This window comes from Toxotes jaculatrix, chromosome 21 (assembly GCF_017976425.1).
Source record: "Toxotes jaculatrix isolate fToxJac2 chromosome 21, fToxJac2.pri, whole genome shotgun sequence".
Lineage (NCBI taxonomy): Eukaryota > Metazoa > Chordata > Actinopteri > Toxotidae > Toxotes > Toxotes jaculatrix.
The window spans coordinates 16,678,009-16,699,892 of NC_054414.1; the positions used below are offsets into that span (position 1 = coordinate 16,678,009).

Below are 21,884 nucleotides of genomic sequence, written 5' to 3' on the forward strand. Positions count from 1 at the left end.
CAGGCCTTCACATCACACACCGCCTGCCTACACCATTCACTCACTCACACCACATGTATTTAACAGGAGGTCGGCAACAAATCTTGCTTTAGTTTTTTTGCACACTTCACAAGAAGTGTAAATATTGAACTGTCAGATTGTTATACTGTTCTCACCTAAGTGTGAAACACAAGAGGCAGGATAGAAAGACAGATGCAAGTCTTACAGGACTCATTCACACTGTTAAAATTATAAGGCTCATATTCATCCAATATGAAAACCAAGCACTTTAACTAAAATCACTGTTAAATTCAAATGATAATGTATTTCACGTTGTTTACTGAGGTAGGTCTACATGTCACCTCACAGTGTGCACCATGATTCTTCCTGTTTGGTGGAAAACATACTGTATGTTTAGGGGCACTTGTTGCATCAGCATTGCACAATTTTGTGCACAAGCCACCAGCCAGGTTACTGTGTACAGCACGGAGCTGATGTTCTCATCCGCCCCAGCAAGCACAGCAGAGAACAGGGACAACAAAACTGAATAAGAAACAGAATCTGATGGCAGCCTATGAAGAGTTTAGTATGATATGGTAAGGTAAGAGAATATACTATGTACTGAACTGAGATGGAGCTTCACCTGTTGTTCAGCAACAGTCAAAGATACATTCAAAATCACAAGGATTCATTGCTTGGAGCAGACAGATGAAGTGTTGAGGACTGTACATAAAGCCACCTGACACACACAACCAGAGCATACTTAGCAACCAGCAACCTGGAGTGCAACCAGTAACCTGGAGACCCAGGTCACAACCACAACAATCAACAACAACATATGTCACACAAAACACTGCACAGCTCATAGTGTGTCATACTACTGCACATAGCTGGAGCCATGTTTCTCCCAAACAACGATACAACGCAGCCAACTCAAAACATGCGTGCTGCATGTTAGCATAAGCACTTAGCACTTAGCACTCACCTGACCCCGGGTTTACTGAGGCACCTGAAGTCTCTGGATCCCGGCCAGGAGAGGAGTAAAACCGGCCAGGAGAGGAGTAAAACCGTTTGGGAAGAGTGTCCAGGTAGCAGGCTGCAAACATCTCTGACGGAAAAGCAGCTTGATGTTTGCAGATCACCTGTGCGGCCTCACAGTAGATGCGGCTCAAAGCTGAGGAGTCTTTCTGAATCCAAGCAGCAGAAACAGCGCGTCGAAAAAACAAACACACGAATATTTCCTGCACAAACTGGTCCTGAAGCGATATAATCGGGCTGTTAACGTCCATCTAACCGCTTGTTTATCAAACGCTGGATTAGCAGAAGCAGCGAAAAGTCATGCCCTGTTTGATTGTAGCAGCTGGTGGACTGCTGACGTCCTTCTGCTAAAGGGTCATTTCACCTAAATTCTCCCTTCTAGTGGGATCTAGTCAGGCAGTTTTGGTTTTAGTTGCCAAAGTTTTAGGATATCTGTCCCTAAGCCTTATTCCTCCACCAAATGCAATGAAGGAGAACGGAATTTAGTCTCTAGTGTTTACAGCTAAAATAAATTTTAAAATGTCAGCAGCAAAGTTTCTTTCCAGAAGCTGCATCTCTTTTACACTAAATAATCCCCAGAATACTCTGTGACAGCAGATATTTCCAATAAAACTGAGTTATCCAGAAGCTGCATCTCTTTTACACTAAATAATCCCCAGAATACTCTGTGACAGCAGATATTTCCAATAAAACTGAGTTATCAGAACAATTTTAAGTCTAAATGTAATTTGGCACCACATTTGAGTGTGTTTTGTGTTATTTGTGAGAAACAAATTGAGGCAAGTAAATGGACACACTCAGGTGAATTGTTAGGTCTCAGCTCAGTGAAAGGAGGAGATGCAGTATTTTGATTTGTGTCCCTGAGCAGCTCCCTGTGAAAAAAACTGAGAATCCTAACCCAACAAAGAAACAGTTAATGCCTTCTTTAGGGAGAGTATTCATGAAAAAAATTTGAGTGTGGACTTGGATTACTTGTTGTGGATCAACCAAATAAAAGCCAGACACAAAAGGTTTTGGTAAAATATATACTTTTTTATTTATTTCTTCATACAAAGAAATATTATGAATGCTCAGTATTTAATCATCTAGAAACATCTGTTCCATTTTGCTTTTGCATTGTGTAAAATTAATTCCTTTGATGTACATACCACAAAATACTTGATTTACATGTCTTTCTCATTTTTGTACATACAGATCTGCTAGTCTAAATACATATTATATGTGGGTAAGACAAACATTTCTAACATTTTAGATCTCAAAACAGGTTGAATAAAACTCAACCATAACCGATGCAGCAACATGGAGCAAACCCATGAGTGCAAGTTTTTATTTTGATTTTTTTTTTTCAGATATTCCCTCAATTACATGAACTTGACCAAAATTCAAATGCAGTACTCCACCAGTTACAGGGAAAATGTCAGACTTTCCTTCTTCAACGCAACAGCTCACTTAGACAGGTCACCGTAAATGCTATTTATAAACAAACATTGCACTAATGAGAGAAGGGGGGATGAAGGCTTAAAATTCCCTCTGGGAGAATCATCGCTCAGGTAGAGTGAAAGGACAACATGACAAAAAGTACAGTGTAACAAGCCTCCATCTCCCCTGCTACCATTGGTCTGAGGCTAAACCAGGCAGCTGGTTTCAACGGGAAACTAAGAGAAAACTGAATTAAGGTCATTATCTGTTTTAATGACAGGAGCAGGCTAACTGTGTTGGATAGGATAGTTAAAGAGGCACAACATTTCCTTAACTTCAAAAGGAAAGAAGGACAATCAAGTTTGACTTTAACTAAAGCTGAGTGACAATCGGACCTTTGAAACTGGTTTGAGGGATTATTTTGTGTGAGGATAGGTTGTGTACATTCAGTCTGGGCCCCGCTTAAACACATGAAGCCCTCCTCTGGACGCTGATAATCGCTTCCCGTCATCCCTGCATTTTCATTATGGCCACCACATTGAGCATGCATAGCATAGAGTAGCACAGCATAACGTATCATAGCATGGCCGTCTCCCTGTGCCCTTAAAATAGCATGCCACCCGCTGCAATGAGATGGGGCAGCACATCAAAGAATGATAACTACACAATATCTCCCTCTTGCATATCAAGAATTCAAGCAGAAAGACAAAAACAAAGAAGCAGTGAAGGGGGGTAGCGAAACATGATATCAACCCAAAGGGTTTTTTTTTTTTTGGCAACAAGTTTAGAGTTGAGATCTGTTGTGGAGAGATGCGACACGTGAGGATGATGACGGTGAATAAGGCATAAAGTATATAGGCCATGGACGATGGCACATGAGGTTTTCTGATGACACTAGAGAGGTTAGACAATGAAACCCTGCCTGAGGCAATTCTTGCTGTGCTGAGAGTGCTTCACAAAAACCTTTCCTCTTCCTTTGATCTCTTTAGTCTGGGATCTAAGATGGGGCCTGGTGGACTTCTGTTTGAAGGAGCGCTATTTCAGTGAGGTGAAGCCTAGTTGTTGTTTGTCTGTCATCTTTTCTATCTTCATGCTCCATTTCTGACCGATACGCCTCTGCTACCTCACGCAAAGATTTTCCATCTTGCCATGAAAACAAGGCACATAGGCACCCTGACCTGCTGTGCTCCAGCTCTGCTCTCCACAACAAATCAGATGCCGCTCAAGGAAATTTGATTGAGACTTTGTGTGACCTTTGAACTGAATGGATAGGGCAAGAGCCTGGCTCTGAGCCAACACTGCTTCTAATGGTGAGTTAGAGAGCGGAGGCTCGATCGATCTTCCAGTTACCTTTACCCAATTAGCATAATGTTAACATGGGCCCTTATGTGGTCCGGGATAGGATTTAACATTTGATGGATGGGTCATTCATTAGAGCAGGCAGCAGGAGCACTGAGAATGAAAGGGCAGCTGTATGCTTTAAGCACGAGTGACACAATGAGGATCAATTAGGCCTATTGATCTAACTGTTATTGAGTGGAAAGGGACATGAGATCTGCAGCTTAGGCCGATGCCAGTGTATGAGGGGAAAAAAAAAAAAAACTTAAGTGGAAGGTTTGTATTTTAGTGAAACACTTTATAGAAGAATCACACTCAGAATGACAGGGTTTGAAAAAGATGAAGGTAAAGGTGTGATGCATTTAGAAATGAGGATGCACATGGATAGGTGTTCTCCACTTCTCTGTGAGGACTCTGTACCCGTAATATGGTGCTTTTACATGTTCCACGCCAGTTTCCACTTCAGTTACTGCTGATTATCTGCATTATGAAGCACCAGTAAATCCATTGAGTTTACAGGACCACGAGAGAGGAGCGACAGAATTCAAAATTAAGGAATGTTAGAGACAACATGTGGGCCAGATGTTATGTACAAATATGGTTAGGCAGCTTAGTGAATTAATTGCTTAGAAATAAAAATAAATTATTATAAAATAGATTTCTGTACATTTTACATATATATAGCAATATCTCCACATCTTGCCATTGAACTACAGAGGAAAAAAAAATAACTTCTCAACAAATTAACAAAAAAACAAAAATGTCTCTCATAATTTTCACATCAATCCCAACCAAAGTTATGTCCTGTCATCTGGTAGAACTTCATGTTGAAGGGCCTGTAGAAGTCCCGTAGCCTCTGCACCACCTCAGGGTCAATGTTCGGATGGGTCCTCCCTTTGGTTTTGCCCAGGCAGTGGGGCTTGCTGCTGCCCTCTGCCTTCTTGAGGCACGGGAAACCCTTGGTCTGGTTGAAGTAAAAGTGTTTGTCTGTGATGATCCTCTTGAGCCCCAGGAAGTCCTGCACGCGGCCCAGCTCTCCGGCCGGGTCGCTGATCAGACGCTCGCCGCTCACAAACAGGATCTGCTCCATGGGGAAGTACTGCAGCCAGTTGTCCAGGTGCTTGGCGTAGATGCCGATCTGGATGGCGCTCCATGAGGTATCGATGAGCCCCGTAGTCCTGTTTTTGAAGGTGAGGCTCTCGAAAGAGGGAATGTCAGGCTTCTTAGACAGTGTCTGTGTGTAGTCTGAGATAGCCCTGGTGACGGGGTCCCTCACTACCACGATCAGCTTGGTGGCCCGGGACATGGCGGCGATCCGGGCCGGAGCCTCTCTGGTCACAAAGTAGCTGGGTGTTTTCTCCATGGTGATCTGGCCCTCCAGGGTCTTGGGCATCAGCTCCCTAAGAAGAAAAGTGAATGAGGACACAAAAAGGAGGTTAAGAGAAGGGTAAAGTGGAGCAAGGTCTTGCATAATGTAATCAAGTTGATGGAGTGTAGTGTGTTCTGTAATCACTGACTCACTGACTGTGTTTAGCCTTATTATAGGGCTTGAAAACCTATTAGTGCAGGCAGCTCTCCAACATCAACAAGCTCACTCACTCATAAGATATCTCACCTCTGACAAAAAACCCTTATTTACTGCATAATCAAACACTGGGGAACATTTTCAGAAATTTCCAAACATGACCAACCCTGAATTTAACCATATTAGGAATTAGGAGCTGGGTTTTTCCCACCTCAGCTAAATCCCCCCCTCTTCTATTATGAGCTACCCTGCTTTGTTACCCCTTAATGATTTTCATTATGAATAATTTGCATCCTCTCTTTCAGTGCATTTTTCTATGATTTCGCTCTCAGCATGTGTGAATTCTATTATCTGATGTGTCTTCCCAGAGCTCATCTTTCCTCAAATCTCACTGCAGGATATAATGTTCCAAAGTGGTCAGACTTAATCAGAATCCACCTCCCTCTTTGTGCCATTGGAACAAAACAACAAAACCACACTCAATCTGCCTTGCTGACTCAGGCATAGCTGTGCCACGGTGCCCCGCCCCTTTATCCGACCTGCAAAAAAAAAAAAAATGCTACAGCACTGAAAGATGATGAGGCTTGTTTCCGAAAGGGAATCTGGTTTTTGACAAGAGTGGGTTTGGTTTTAGGTGATGGACCTTACACAGATATGTTACATGCAGACATATAATCAAGAAGTGCTTGAGAACAAATGGTTTTGAAGGGAAAGTAAATGCGCTCTGCGCTCTCAGTGTTCGGTTTCAGAATTGGTGGCCAACCACAGAGTCTAGATTATGGTGGAGGCGATAAGAGCGGTTTGACTGACACTGGGACGTGGATCACCTTTCCCTCTTTGGCCCCCGCACCAGGAAGAAAACTCGCCTGTGTGATGCACATGGGATCAAATGTGTTTCTGGTACTGGCTGGATGGGAAGGGTTCGGATTATGGACTAGAGAGAACTGCTCACTGCGTTTTGTTACATTAACCTTCAAATGGAAAAGAAGATTACAGACGCTGAAGAAGGAAAAATCCAAGGGAGACACTGACAAAGCAAAAAAAAAAAAGCAAATTATCAGTTTAAAGCACTAAAAGGAGGAAAAAATAAAGGAAGGGAGAGATAACCAGGAGGCACTGGTCTATCAGGGTGAACCCACTCTCACAGATAAGACTGCTGTTAGCCTGTTGTATCCTGAATCTTCCCTTTGTTGTTAAGTCTAGAGCACTGATACACCATTGTGTAGATAGTTCTATTGTAGTGGATCCCATTCAAATACTGTGTAATCCTACACAGAGTATTTACACATTGAGAAAGGTAAAAGACGTCAAAACTACAATGTTGTACACATTCTGTGCACTCAGGAGTCTGTAATTCCCGATTCTTCCCCTGAGCTTCAGCAGAATACTGTACACTCTAAAAGCTGGAATCTGGTTCATGTCCATCTAGCTCATGGCTAATTCATGTAACAGCAGCTTTCCATCAATGCACATATTTGTGTGCAAGAAACAGGGAACGGTGAAGGAAAAGAGAAAATGCCCAACGTCAGGTAACCAATAAAATGCCTTATGGAAATGGTGCTGGCAGATTTGTGTAATCCTAATGCAGTGCCAGTGATCTAATTATGATAATATCTTCTTGATTGCTTACACATCAGAAGGCTGAATGGAGTAGACGGAGGGAAAGAAAGGCTGCTTCCAAAACCTCATTAATAGCCTACTGGAATCAAAACAGATACAGCATGTGGTTTTATGCAAGAGCATGACAGATCTTTCCGCCAGCAACCCATTTCTGGAGATATGAACGCAAACAACACATTATGAGCACACGCACGTTCAAGATTCTCCGCCACAATTTAAAACTGTTTATACAGCACCTCTTGAATGTCTTCAAGGAATATAAACCGAACATGCTTGACTGAAACTGCACGCTACTCGTCATTTTCTCGATGCACAATGGTGATACTGCCTGCGAGCTTTTTGTCATTCCTTGTGCTAACAAACACAAAGAGTCCAGAGCCAACACAGAGGAGGCAAATGGCTTCCCATCTAATCCGATTTCAACATGACAATGGAGCATGGAGATAGGGAGAGGGCCTGAGTTACAATGTGCATAGTGATAGATTATGCTGATCCAAGCTCAGGGAAACCTTAAAAAAAAAAAAAAAAAATCAAGTGTTGGGGGTTGCAGGAGCATAAAACAAGGGGATGGTTGGACGGCGAGGGAGAAAGAAAGTGGTGAGGAAACCCCTAAAAAAGCGCCAAATCCGCAAGAAGAGGCCCCCCTAATAAAAAATCTCCACCTCTGACTTTGCCCACTCTTTCTGCCAAAGAAGTAAAAAAAAAAAAAGGCAGGAAGAGAGAAAAGCGAGGAGAGGAGGGGAATTTTAGTGGGACAAGTAGCTCTTGGAGAAACAATGCCTATTATGCTCTTTTTTGATTTATGAGGTGCTGCTTTTAAAGATTCTGTCAGCAAACAGGCAATTCTGTGACACTGGGCTCCTCTTTTTTCCTGCTTTTCTTTGAAAGTGAGCCATTGTCCCTGAGCGGAGGGGTGAGCAGGGCAGTGGTCAGGGCAGAGGGGGCGGGGTCGGGGGCAGAAGGAGGAGGAGGAGATGGGGGTGCCTATCGAGGGCTGTGGAGTGGAGCACTTCTCCATCTCTCTCAACCTCAAGTGAGAGAAGCCTTTTGGAGAGCTCTTAAGTAGAATGTGTGCCAAAATTGCCCTGCAAACATCACCCTCTCCCCCTTAAGCTAGTGTTATAGTTTCTGCATCCGCGAGTTTGTGAGGGTCCGCTAGGGATCAAGTGACGTAAATTTCGAAATCAGAGGGTGTACGTGAGGCTCTATGTGGACTTTTGTGTACCCACCAATTTGTTGTGACTGCACATGAACCACTACAACTCTGTGTGTGAGTCCACAAGGGAGTAAAACTGAAGCCTAAGATACCAACAGCTCCACAGACATCTGCTGTTTAATGTGGGAAGTAACAGTAAAAACTGTAAATAACTAACTTGACCTCAAATTTAATGATGCAAAACTACTTCATCGCCTCCTCGTACTTTCACAATATGTGTCTGTAGACTTTTTTTTTCTCCGTCTCTCTCTGTCTCTCTGCACCTTTGTCCATTGAGAATATTTCCAAGTTGAAAGACATGCCAAAAACAGTGATAAGACACAAAGCAGAAGCCCATGTGACATGACGGCATCAAACAGGGGCCCGACGGAGTGGCCCTTTGGCCTGTGTTTTAAAGAGCCCTCATCCTGCTGGAGATAAATGGCAGGCAGGAAAAGGGTTATTTCTGTCTGATGCGTCTGCCTCCCTCCTGTCACGTTTGATTTGATGATAACGGGCTGCCACTGAGCTGTCTGCGTCACAGCATCCCTGACAAAATGACTAGTTTGCTCATAGACAAAAGGAAAAAGCTATTTGGCATGTGTCTGTCGATTTTCTTTTTGATACAAAAGATTTTCAATTGTCTCACATGTCTGGATGCTGAAAGCATTTGAATCTCAAATTAGGGTTTGTTTATTTGAATACAGACAAATCAGAGGGCATTTTGTATCCACCGCTGTAGGGAGGGTGTGGCTTTACCCTTATGGGCATTTAAAGCTAAAGGTGTCTGGTTTCTATGGCTTGAAGACCCTGGAGCGAGTGCTATTTGCCCGTGGGAGGTAACACCATCCAAAACAACAACATACACTTAACAGTGTTGTAAGTAGCTCTAAGTAGACGATGGATTAACCTGGCTGAATAAACCAAAGGGAGAAAATCAAACAAATCAGCTCCTCTGGGAAATCACACAGACGTTCTTTATCAACAAAACACGAACTACTTGCTGAAAACCTGAGTTTGCTTTACATTAAAACTCTCCACAGTCTCCAAACTCCACTTTTCACCCCGTTCTCTTTCCCATTGATCCCCAAAGTTCCTCTGACCCCGGGCAATAAGGCCTTGAGGTCTGACAGCAAAGTGACACTTCATAAGTGGAAATGAGGAGAGGGAGCAAATAAGGGAAGAAGTACTGAAAGGCTCCCTTTCTTTTCCAAGGGCCTCTTACTAGAGCCCTTCACATGAACCAATGTGTTGGATGTGGACGCATTTTTAGGAAATACAAAGAAACATCTTTCTTCCTTATTGGATGATAAGGATCTTAGCCGCCACTTGTTCGTTCATAGCTGAACATTTTCTAAATTTGATCCTTCAACCCCTGAGCCAACAAGCACTTGAGTGTGATGTGCAAATTCAAGCAAAAGGCATGCATTTTATATTTAACAAGACAATGCATGAGGTTTGATACTGTAAAAATTCCTGGTGCTTTTAAAAAAAAACCTATGAAAAGGATGGTAGATGATGCATGCAGATACGAGAGAGTTCACTGCATAAATTAATGGATGAGTCACTGGTAAATAAAAGCAGCGTTCCCTTTCAGAGCTCTCAGCTCACAGTAGGAGAAGCCAACATGCTATGAAATGGAACTGCAGTAAGCAACATATTTATGTAACACACACACACACACACACACACACTCACACACACACTCTATGGCTACTACTGAGGGAGGCAGGCATGTGCGCCTCTGCTGGCTCACCGAGTACTTTCAAAGTAGCATTTAAGCATGTTTGAACCAGACGTTTTGAAATACACTCCACTGCGCCTGGAGTCTGACATTATATTTGACCACAGAGCATGGCTTTGGCTGTAAATTAAAAGAATAAAGAAGATGGTTTATGGCGCATTCGGTCGGGCCACTCTGATGCAGAGCGGGAGAAGAGCCCCGGCTGCAGTTACAGAAGCTTCATCTGGTCTCTCTTTCAAGCACTTGGAGCAGAGTCCAGGTGTTAGTATGTGGCCACTTAGAGCTTTTTGACAGTTCATTTCCTGGCTGAGAAGAGCCAGAGATCCCTGCTTAAAACTGAGATCTCGCAGGAGTGTGTGCTGACGGGATGTGCTGTGTGTATCTGTATCTTATATGTCTCTGGTTTTGTGCTGATATGTATCTGGGTGCCATAAAGCAGGCATACCTTTGCGCCTGCTGTTGAGTACGTCTCCATATCTGCGTGAGCTGTATCTTTCACACATGCGTGTAACTTAACACTCAAAACTTGCCTCATGATGAACCCTAAGTGATGCGACAGCTTCATCAACCCGATCAGAGTCAACTGTCAGTGCACCTCCCGAGCCAGAGGTTTCAAATTAACAGGGTCCACTGAATAATGGTGTCACTGGAAACTCAGGAAGGTGGCTGAGTGGAAGCCCCTCTGAATCATCTGTCTGCTAAAAGGATTAATAATGCAGGCTGGCCTAGTATCACACGCTCAGACCTGGATGGCGGGGCCCAGCATGGGATGGTGCATATCATGCTGCTAGAAAGACGAGGGCTAAATTCCTCCTCTAGATTACTGGGAATGCTGTTGTCAAAAGGAGCCTGTCAGTATGAACGCTTGACTAGATAAACCCTTTAGACACTGGTTAAATTTTGGCTAGTTCCCTTTTTTTTTTTTTTTTTTTGTACTGCAGTCTGGGTATTGTTTACCACGGTTCCCAGGTCAGTGTCAACCGTCTAAATTTAGTATCTTCAATAGTGCAACGTCCTTGTAAACAAAGAAGGTCGGGATAGTGAGGACTTTGGTTCAGATCAGTAGCTGTTGATCAGTGTAGCCATATCTCTGACTCTTGTATTGGATATCTGACACAGACCAGATAATCTACACATCTACTAATACGAAAAAAAAAAATGGGGACAAAGAGAGACCTAATTACCGTGTATCCACCTACTCTAAAGACAACAAATCCAAAAAGCTTGATCCATAACACAAATACAATACAGAAGGTTTCCTTTAACAGCTTTGGGTGTTGATACGGATGTAAATCATTTAATGAAGAACATTTAATAAAGTCTTTATCAAGAGGGAAATAACGGAGTCTAAGATAAATGGACAAACATTTCACAGGGTCTTAGGTCAGAGTATAATGAAGCTGCACCATTTTAAGCTTTTCCAGAGTAACATATACTGGGTGGAATGGCCAAACTGGTAGGAGCCCTTGTTTCTTGCTCAGTGACACTTTGACGCCCAAACTCTGAGCCCTGGTCTGGTTGATAAATGCAGTTCCCAGACCCTTAACTCCATCAAGAAGCTGCACTATGTCAGAGCAGCCTGGGAATCTACTGACCCTCCACGCAAACACAACAGTTAACCCGACCAATGCAACCCGTCCATTCATCATTTTTCACTGGAATCAGGGAGTCATGCCTCGGCAGAGTGGAGCATTTTTTATCGTACCGTCTCTTACAGCCTGAGTGTGTGTAAAAGCGTGTGTAGGAGAGGGAGAGTGACTGACAGAGAGAATGTGAGTCAAAGAGGGAGGAAAAGACAGAAAGAGGGAGAGAGGGGGAGTCGGCCTTGCGGTCACAGACCATCCAGATTGGTTTCGGGCTCATACCCAGTCTGGTTTTGGAGGCAACATCAGACACTAGTAAAGTAGAATAAATAAATAGAGAGCTAACCACCACATATAATGTCATGGACTACATGTCAGACACCCCAACGACATATTACCCCCAGCCACAGCTCCCCTCTGTATGTCCTGAAAATGTTTAAGTGAGGCTGAGACATTCTACTGTTCTATCATTGTGGTCGCCTTGTGATGGGCAGCATCGCGGAGGCGTGACTAGCACAAATTATTCAATTCAATAAGTAACGCTCATTTTTCCAACTGGGAAAATGTGTTTTAAAGTATATTTGTTGCTATTTGGCACCTTTGAAAAACAACGCAGGAATGTGTGGAGCCATAAGGGTTTTTCAGGCCTGGAACCGCATCGGCCTGTGGCCATAGACGACTGCCTGGAATTACCGAGTGTTAATAACCCTGCAGTGAAAGCGAGGGAGCCCACCATGTGGTATAAATAAAACAGAGGAGTTGGTGAAAGGGATGGTGGAGGGTAGAAAGTAGAAATACCTCCTCCCTTCCTCTCATGAATGTGCAACAGCATGTCTAGAGAAGTGCCGTTTTTTTTTTTTTTCTTTTCTTTTTTCAGGGATTCCAAGATGTCGCCTCATTTTTCTGGCCTAAAAGAAGTGAAAGATCCCATCGTTTTGGTAACAGTTAGCACAACATCTCAACGCTTTGTCTGACATGTGATACAAGATGAGTCACCTTACACTGCCACAGCGATCAGGCTACTCACTCTGTGTGCCTCAGCGCCAAACATGCCACACACACTCTCACCAGCAGACGCACGCACAATCTGAAATCCACCACTTGGCGATATTACCCAGAATTTGTTTAGGTTTTTGTTTCTTGGTGTTGTTGTGTGGGTGTGCAGGCAGAATCAGCCATTCTGACTGATTTCCTGACACTTGACATGCACCAAGAGGCGCATGACTCCTTGATCTAGCTACAGCGAAGATGAATAAAAGATGAAACAGACTCGAGAAGAACATACATGCCACTACCCCCACTCCCTAGACGCACAGACAGTCACAACACACACACATACAGAACGAGTGAGAGGGAGCAAGCAAGCTACTTTGCATCCTGTTTGAATCGGCTGTCATCCGTAACTGCCTGCACACCTTTTTGAAGACAGGTGAACTACAAAGTGTGTGTGAGAGAACGAGGGGAATTCCTCTCTACTGTATGTCACTCAGTGAGCAGAGAACCGTCTTCCTGTGAGTTTGGGACATTATTTAGCTTCAATTACTTCACACTGCAGCTGTTGTTGCAGGTTAATGGTTTACAAATTCCTGAAGACAGCCCGCCTCCCGAGCTAACGTATAATTAGCTAAATTGAGTAACGATAACACCAGTCGTGACAATTAACCTGCTCTATTCAGAGATGGAAAGAGTGGCAGCAGCAATCCTCAGGCAGTCCTTCAAGTTTTCTTTGGATTTCAGCCTAGATGTTGTCTCCTACATTATCTCTGAGCGCCCTGAAGACAAGATAATTGCTGTTAAGAACAACAGGCACAGATTTAACCATTTCTGCTGCGAAGCCCTGCCAAAAGCAGACATCGCAGCTCGAAGTTTGGTTTCAGGGTTCCGTTATTTCATTCAGGGAGGCGGTTGTGGAGGATGATGACAAATGTTTTCACCCCTCCGCTGTATCTCTATCAGTAAGCCTCTTGGTTATAAGTGAAACAGGATCTGCTCTAACTCTGTGCCAGGAAGACAAGCTATTTTTTGAAGGGAGTAGATAGAAAACGGAGAGAAGGCGCAAAAAAAAAAAAAAAAAAAGGTATTTGAGAAATGCCAGAGTATACTACATGTCACCCCTTGGCCAGAAGACTTCAGGGGATGTTTGTTTTTATAAACCTTTTCAACAGCTAAACAGTTTTTTTTTCTTTTTCACAAGATATCCACTCGGCTTTTTTCTTTTTTCTTGTCGGTACACATCCAGAGCTCAGACGTCTGCCAAAAAAATTGCTGTTTCGTACAATGTAAAGAGCATAAACGTAGCATCTTGATAGTAATTTTTATGCCTCCAAAGATACCGAGTGCGGTTTCCAGGACTGCTCGTGGATTCCAATCAGTTAAACAAGGGAGTGAAAAACTACACATGGTGGAACATAATTGGAGTTGAACTGAGTTTGGTCAGGTTGTCTTAGATTTGAGCTGAAGTGTTCTTACAGCTCTTATGGAAGAGCCCAGCAGCTCTGGGAGTTCATCTAAATGGAGAGAGTGACTAGTGTCGAGCAGCCATGGTGCAGAGAGACAACTCAGGGCCTCTAATGAGCTCTGCTCTTTTACTGCCAGGCTAATGGAAACCTCAGGAGACCTCAGTCGCTCTCTCTCTCTTTCTGTATGTGTGTGTGTCCTCTGCTCTCCCAGAGGCAGTCACACTCTCCAGCACCCTAATGGCTACCTCTGGGACTTAATACCTGGGACAAGTGAAGCTTTACAGGTTTACTGTCATCACTTTCTCCTCTTCCTCCACTTTCTCCCCAACTACAATTTTCGTTCTTTTCTTTGGGAAGCAGTTCGGAGTTCCCTGACTATCTTTAACAAGAGTAACAGCAAATGATTAACAAAACCATAATTCGAGTCTTTTTTTCTCTCTCTCATCCTCCAGGGGAACCTTCTTAATGTGCTAAAGAGTGTTTATTTAGCAGCGATGAATGACCATTAACTCTGGAGGGAGGATGTCTGGTTTTGTTCTGACATGTGTAACAACATCCAAATTATCACCTTGTTAAAAAAGGGCCCAATTCACACGTTGCACAGAGGGAGGGTTTGTGCGCAGCTTTCCACATCCTATGCTTCCTTTCTTCCTCCAAAACTACTCCATTAGACTTCTCTTTAAGTATTTCATTGTTGTCGATCTTGAATTGAATTGACTCCGTCCTTAGGGAGGAGAGCATAAATGAGCGCTCAGAAGCGGAGACATACTGTAACAGCAGTCACATGAGTCTTCTGCCGGGGTGAATGAGCACAAACAATAATCCACACTTTCTAAAATGAATGCGTGTGCCCGTGTTTTTCTGTTTGCGTCAACCGTGTGAATTCAGGAGTGTGTGAATGTTTGACAGCAAGTTCCTGTCAAGCTCTGTGGCTTTTATCCTCAGCTCCAGCAGGAGGTTCCTGTCTGTGGCAGCCATATTGTCCTCACTGGTGTGGGTAGTGTTCACTGGACACCATCAGGAGGAGTGGGGGGGGGGGGGGCAGGCTGCCACAGTGCAGAGCAGCCACTCCTCTATTCACAGGTCTCCTCTTTCACAATTAACCGGTCGTAATTTGGGGATGAAAGCCGCCTTTTCACTGTTTCTCCACCCCCCGGTTACTCTCTATTCTCAGATGGGCCATGCCAGCTTAGGCAGCAGGGAGAGAGGGCCTCCGTCCCTCTATGCTGACCAAAGGCTTCTGTGGGAGAGGGCCACTCGTGGTCACCGAGGCCTGCAGCGAGCCCCGCCCAGGATTGGACGAACCGAGCATGACATGTGACACTATTCTTACGCACCAGCAGCGCAAGTGCACAGCTGGAGAACGGAGAAAAGCGGTTCATAAGGGAGGGATTTGAGGATGATGTTTGGGGGAGGAACTGGGAGGGAGGAAGTTTAGCCAACACGGAGGAACAGTTTCAAACTGCTTGTTTTTATGTTGGCCGCTACAGCTGAGGACTTAAGCGGAGGATGTGAACCTGCTGTCAGCTGTACGGTTGGCTGGCCGGGCGCTCAGTCCCCGAGGAGCTGTGGAGTTCCAGGAATCAGGAAACAATCAGAGCGCCAAAGTATCTAATCATCTGAATTCAACATTGTCCTCTCCAGAACTTTAACTGAGTTAGAGTCACTTAAAGTGTCAGCGCTCAGTGATTATGTCAAGTACAGAGTTTTAAAACTAAACAAAGCCAATAAAATCATCCTCATTTACATCACCCAGCAGGCCTAAACACTGTCATACTATAGCTTTCTGCAGGGAACAGCTATAAAATCCCCAGTGGGGGCTCATGGCTTCCAGAAGCTTTCTGTAGCTCTGCAGATGGTCAACGCACAGATCCTGTCAGCAAGCAGACGTGGGTCTGACCCCAGTCACAGGCCCTTAACCCATCTCTACACATTACCTCCAATCAGGCCTGACCGATCAATACTAGCTCTCCCAGAGGAGCCAGGCCATGGCGACATTTGTGTAGCCTGTCCGAGCGTTTCATTTCTTTTGTGACACGAGATGAAAATTATTTGTGACTTCACAGCTGAGCCTGTCACAATCACACAGTGTATACATCGCACGAAGAACACTTTTCTATACCTACTGCTTTTTTCATGTACGCAAACGTCAGCAGTCGATGTTTTGTTGGTCTAATGCCTTTCACTGGCGCCCTTTAGAACCAGGCGGCCTCTTTTGCCATTGAGAGGAAGGAAGGAGGGCGAGGTCAGTGACAACAGAGAGTGGATGGGTCACCTGCATGGAAATCGGAGCACCCCTGTGGTGAGCAGATAAAAGGACGTGCACCCATCCAGAACTGTCCCTGTCATGGCCAGGAGCTGCAGTCTGACTCTGGCTAAAGAACTACCAGTGGGGGTGGACTGACCGTTAGATAATGGCTTTCAAACAGGACAGACTTCCGTAAGCATCCCAAGTCTGATAGCGGAACATGTTTGGTTTTTTTTCAGTAGCCCTCATTTCAACAATGCTCCACTTGTCCTTTTGTTCTGTAAGTAGCTTTTAGTCTGTTTACCTACACAGTGTTTTATCTCAGATTATACCAGACACACTTTTTTTTTTTACCTTGAAAATGTCCTAGTACAAAGATCAACAAATGACAGACCATCTCTGATACATTTCAGCAGAAATAAACTGCAACAACAGTACAACCATAACACCATAAACTCCATTACTATGCTCTCTCCAGCATGTTCCTAAGCTTCTTGTTTAATTCTAAAGCCAGTCCAAGGGAGGAGCAACAGCGTCAACACTGCCGGGCCCTGACAGCGAGCTAAGACCGGAGCCCACGACACGACAGCAAAACCACAGTACAGTAATTATATATCAAAGCCCCTTCATAGCCAATAGGGCTAAATGGAATATGAAGAGAGGGACATGCACCACAGACTGACAGGACGAGATGAGGGCTGCAGTCAACAAGAGTTAGGAGTAAATAAAATACCTCTCATTTGAGAAAAGGGCAGGAATGTGGACAGAGTAAACTTTTAACTTTCTGCGGTTTATTTCAAAGTGTCGTGTCATTTCAAACGTACTGAAAATACATGGTTAAACACATACAAACACTGACAATCTTAAGTGGAGCTGCTAAATTAAAACCAAAGGTAACTGAATTTTTAAAAGAAGTGAAATTATTGCACGTTTTACTTGTTTTCTTTGGCTTTTTTTTGTGATTTTAAAACTTTATATTTGGTGGTTTCTACTCTTCTTCCTTCACCTTTTATCTCCTATTTCTCTTTGTAAAACACTTTGTATCTTCTGTTTGGAAAAGTGCAAAAATGTGCTCACTTCATTAACGAACTGCCACAAGCTGCAAGGTAGCAAATTTAAAAATATACAACATGACTCATATTGTTGCTTTACAAGAGGCTCACACTGCTGACCCTGAGATATACTGTGCTCGGGTTATTTGTCTTTTTGGGAATTAACTCATTGTATTTGCCATTAATGTATGTGCTAAAGATAAGGACATTTTTTACTTATCACCACCAGATAACAGCGGTCGCACTCTCACCACGCCACCAAACAGGTGCAAACAGAAACTGAGAAATAATGAACCAATGTTCCTGTTCACATTCAGTCACACTGGCCTGTCGAGCTCTGACTCTCTCTTTCTATGTGGGTGTGTGTGTGTGTGTGTGTGTGTGTGTGTTCCTTGGGGCCAGTTCATGCATGACCTCACTGTGGAAATGTGTACCTCCTGATACAAGGACCCCTCGGTCAAAAGCATGAATCATGTGTTTGTCTTTGGCACAAATAAAAACTGTCAAAGTGCATCAGAAATCCACAATAAAACTTGTTATCGCCACCTCCATTCATTTTGAAACTCCTCTCTCTCTCTCTCTCTCTCTCTCTCTCTCTCTCTCTCTCTCTGTCTCTTTCTGTCTCTCTGTCTGTCTCTTTTCTGCTCCCTCTATGGCTGCATTTACTTGGTGGAATTCCAGCTCTGAATGCGTGTCCATTGGGAGAGGCAATGATGGTGCAAGCTAGTTACAGTATTGGATGGCAGAGAGATTGTGCAAATGAACAAACAGGGAGAGGTGAGTTGCTCAACTCACACACACACAAACACACACACACACACACACACACACACACACACACACACACACACACACACACAACCATCTATAACCGCCTCCATAAATGACCCTGACTGTGATCCGATCATATTCCCACAGAATAAATTCCAATGCCATGCAATTTTTGCCTATCTAGGACTTTCCAGTGTTGTCTTACGAGTTCTCCACAGTATCTGGTCCTAACGGGAAACTTCGGAGGATCAGCAGTGAGTGCAGTGTGATTTCCTTTCCACATCCATCCTCGCTTGAGAAAAAGAAGCACTAAAAACTTTTTTTTTTTTCTTAAACTATAGGGACTGCTTACACCAGCTGTTTCACTGAGATGTACGTTTCTTACTGCAGCTCCCTCATAAAAGTATGACAAGACAGATTTAACTGTTCTAAAACCCAGTCTGGGTGGACTTCTATGAGAGACAAACAAGTTCATGGATTTTTGCATAGCATGACCACCACCGTTTAGATTTCCTGTTGAAGCACAAAGTGCCTCATATGACAAAAAACATCTAAAATTGCAAACTGCTGAGGTTTTCACAAGTAACTTTTGTTTTCAGTGCATGATAAAAAAATAAAATAAAACACCACCATTATTCTTTATGTCCTTCTGTATGTGTGAGCTGTGAGGGGGAAAGAAATTAGTGAAACGGGATTTTAGCTTCAGACACTGTATTCAATTCTATCTCAACAGAAAAACCTTGAGTCGTGATTTCTTTACATGGCTGAAAAAGTATTAAATTTCATGGTCGAAAAACCAGCAGACAGCACTTTTCCACAAGTCCCTGTCCGGTCCAGAAAAATTGGAAACACAGTAGGTGGAAGTCGGGTTAAATAACAGCTTTCCAACAAACTCAGACCCAAAGGCCTTCAGTAAATCTTTGTTTCTATCAAAGCAGGCACACAAAACTTCGCACAAATCAAGGAGCAGCGTCTTTATTTCGAATGCTGCCAACACTTGGGTTCTCCACTCGGCTCTTTTTTTTTTCATTATGCGGATCAGTGCTGGGGCCCTCTTCGAGGTCTTGCATATTTAACGCGCAGAATAAGAGCATGAGCCAAAATCCGTTAATTCCAGACTCATTTTTAATGAATTTGTCTGATAAGTTTTTTCCGGTTTTAACTTCAGATAAATCTTTGTGAAACTTGCGCATTCACCGCACTAGAAGCTCAAGACTTGACACTTTAAAGTTTGACATGAAGGAAATGGAAGGAGGAAATCAGCCGATTTTAAGTGGAATTCCAACAGATAATCAATAAATTGATTCGGCAATTTATTAGCCATTATCTGTCCTTGGTTATTTGTAGGTTACGATGAAGAAACAATGAGCAGTCTGATTCAGCATTAATATTATTTAGATAAGATTATCGCTAAAAACAAATTTAAAAAGCAGGAGGGAGATTTGCAAAATATAATCACTTTCTTTTCGTTTTATTTTATAACAGACTGCGGGTGATCATTAACTGGTGTCCTTCAGCTCGTTAAATTAACGCTTTGTGATGTAAATGACAGGATAATGTTAGTTTGTCGACCTCTGAGGATGTTAAACGGTTTTTGCTGCTGATTTGGTTCAGAGGAGGATCCTCACTTTGTCTTGCAGATGCGTGGGCCTGCGGAGCCCATTGACATAAGAATGGTCCAAACGCCTTCAAACCTCTCAGGTTCTAAAAACGTATTAAGTTAAATATTCTACAAGAAGAAATCACTGTGATAATCTCTCTTTTAATTATCAAAAATGGTTTTACGCTGGGATCGGTCAGATTTGTGCAAACTGCGCCTTCCACCTTAATCCTTATATGACAATGCACTGCAGTTAAGTATAAAACTGTCTGCTGGGTCAGGTTTTGTCAGACAGAGTAACACTGGGTGACTGAGAGCTGAAACCAGCACAACCTGACTATAAAGCAAAGCCCTGCTCCTAATAAATGACATGTAAAACGGATCGTGTTCGTAACAAAACACACAAAACATCTAAAGTCAAATTTAACTTGACAGAAAACCCCGAGGAATCATCGCTGCGAAGGTGCAATGTTGCTCTGTGTCCAACAGAGATCACTGCACATCGCAGAAACAGGCCAGGCTGACTGTAATCTCCAAGCAGCTTCAGTGTGACACAAGTCAATACTTTAAAAAATATATATATACACGATAAAATCCGTTTGCTATCATCCCCAGAAATTAACACATGTTAATAATAAGGCATAATCTATGCGAGCCAGCAGCCTAAAGCGTAAATGGACCTAGAGCAAAGCAGAGGTCAAAGTGTTTATTTGGCTTGATAAGGTCAGTTTGGAATAAGCTCCAAAGTTACTGGATAAAGATTGTAGAGAAAAGAAAAAAAAACCATCTAAATTTGGTCTAATTTTACGGGATCCAAATGTCCCTGTAAAGCAGTTTGGGGTAAATTCGCTTGTCCGGTTGTATTAAACGGTGTTAATGTTACTGAGGGAATGAATAAAGAAACCTACAAAATTCTCTGTAAAGACAAAACACTCAAATAAATTTAAAACAATAAAGATTTGACCCGCGGTGCTGGCTTTCTGATCAATATCAGTATAACTGCTGAGGAGCTCTGCGCTGCCAATTCCTCTATAAATCTGCTTTATGGAGTAATAAAATCATCTAAAATGTCCCCAAGTCACATTTTGTTTTCTGGACACATTCAATCATCATCCAGCCGCAGCAGAGCTAAATGAACTGGTTGTACCTGTACCACTCCAGCCCGTTCTCATAGTTGCGGTCGAAGAAGTGCGGCTCCGCTCCCACGGCTCTGATGTCTGGATGCACCCGGAGAAACTCCAGCAGCGCCCGGGTCCCTCCTTTCTTCACCCCGATGATGATCGCCTGCGGCAGCTTCTTGCTCCCGGAGCCGTTGGAGAAGCTGGACAGGGCGCTGGGCTCCGGGGCTCTCTGCTGCTCGCCCCGCATCTCGTCCCACTCGTCGGCTCTGTCCGTCTCCAGCTCGTTATTGAGCAGGTCTCTGGACGCAGCGGTCCTGATGGACGGCTCCTCGTAGTCGCTCTCTATATCCTCCCACGGCTGAGGTTTGGCCAGCAGTCTGGACACCAGGTCCGTCCTGCTGCTCTCTGTCCTCTTGCCCAGCGCCGAACCAGTCTCCTTGCCCCGGTAACTGTCCACCACCAAACTTGGCATGGTGGAGCAGTACCCCACGCAGGAGTACAGCATGTATACCCAGACTAAAAACATGATGCTGAGTAGTATTAGTTTCTTCTTCACGGGGCTGGACCAGAGGGCATACAGGCTGTGACAAACCGGGCTATATTCCATAAGCCTTACGGTTGATCATATCCCAGCGGCGCATATTGCCTAACTCACTGCCCGGTGGCACCTCGGCAATCCTCGCAAAATTACGCACATGCTCACCTAAAAACTTCAAATAAATAAAACAAAAATACTAATCTAAATATAATCGAAGAAAACGGTATATCCAGGAATGAAACGGCATTGAGGAATTATTCATCATAGTTATGGCTAGAATATGGAAAGTGGTTGAGCTGCGACAGGCTCACCGGGCTGCTGCTCCGCGCTCATCTCAGGTTCGTTAAAGCTGCTGGTGGAGCAGGAGACCTTATAGAGAGAGAAGCGGGAGAGTGACAGCAGCAGCAGCCAATAAAGCTGCGAGGAAGACGAACATGCAGCCGTTTGTGGAGAGGCGCGGGCCAATCAGAGGGAGGCTTGGGTGGGCTCCTCGGTGTGTAGCTGGAGCGTGTGCACGGGACTGTGCTGAGAGTTTGGAAAACTTTCTTATTGGGCAAAAAGGCCAATTAAGTGAAGTTTCTCATGTCCGGGCGGATTATTCCTGTGATTTTAGACGACTCTGCATTTTCCTGCAAGTTTACTCTGACACGTTTT

At 43.8% G+C, this 21,884-nt stretch overlaps 1 protein-coding gene across 1 annotated transcript; it reads right to left on the reverse strand.

The window, feature by feature from the left end:
• Positions 1-2,092: 2,092 nt before the first annotated feature.
• hs3st3b1b (heparan sulfate (glucosamine) 3-O-sulfotransferase 3B1b) lies at positions 2,093-21,555 on the reverse strand. Its single transcript, XM_041029333.1, has 2 exons — positions 20,719-21,555; positions 2,093-5,174 (listed from the first exon to the last, which is right to left on the reverse strand). Exons 1-2 carry the CDS (start codon positions 21,297-21,299, stop codon positions 4,556-4,558), a joined length of 1,200 nt encoding a protein of 399 aa, XP_040885267.1. The 5' UTR covers positions 21,300-21,555; the 3' UTR covers positions 2,093-4,555.
• Between the last annotated feature and the right edge of the window lie 329 nt (positions 21,556-21,884).

Bases quoted from the DNA above. Each gene is read 5' to 3' on its own strand.
- hs3st3b1b (XM_041029333.1), bottom strand. From the start codon at position 21,299: ATGGAATATAGCCCGGTTTGTCACAGCCTGTATGCCCTCTGGTCCAGC. The intron at 5,175-20,718 runs GTACAACCAGTT...TTTTCTTCTTAG, and splicing joins AACGGGCTGGAGTGGTACAG to GGAGCTGATGCCCAAGACCC.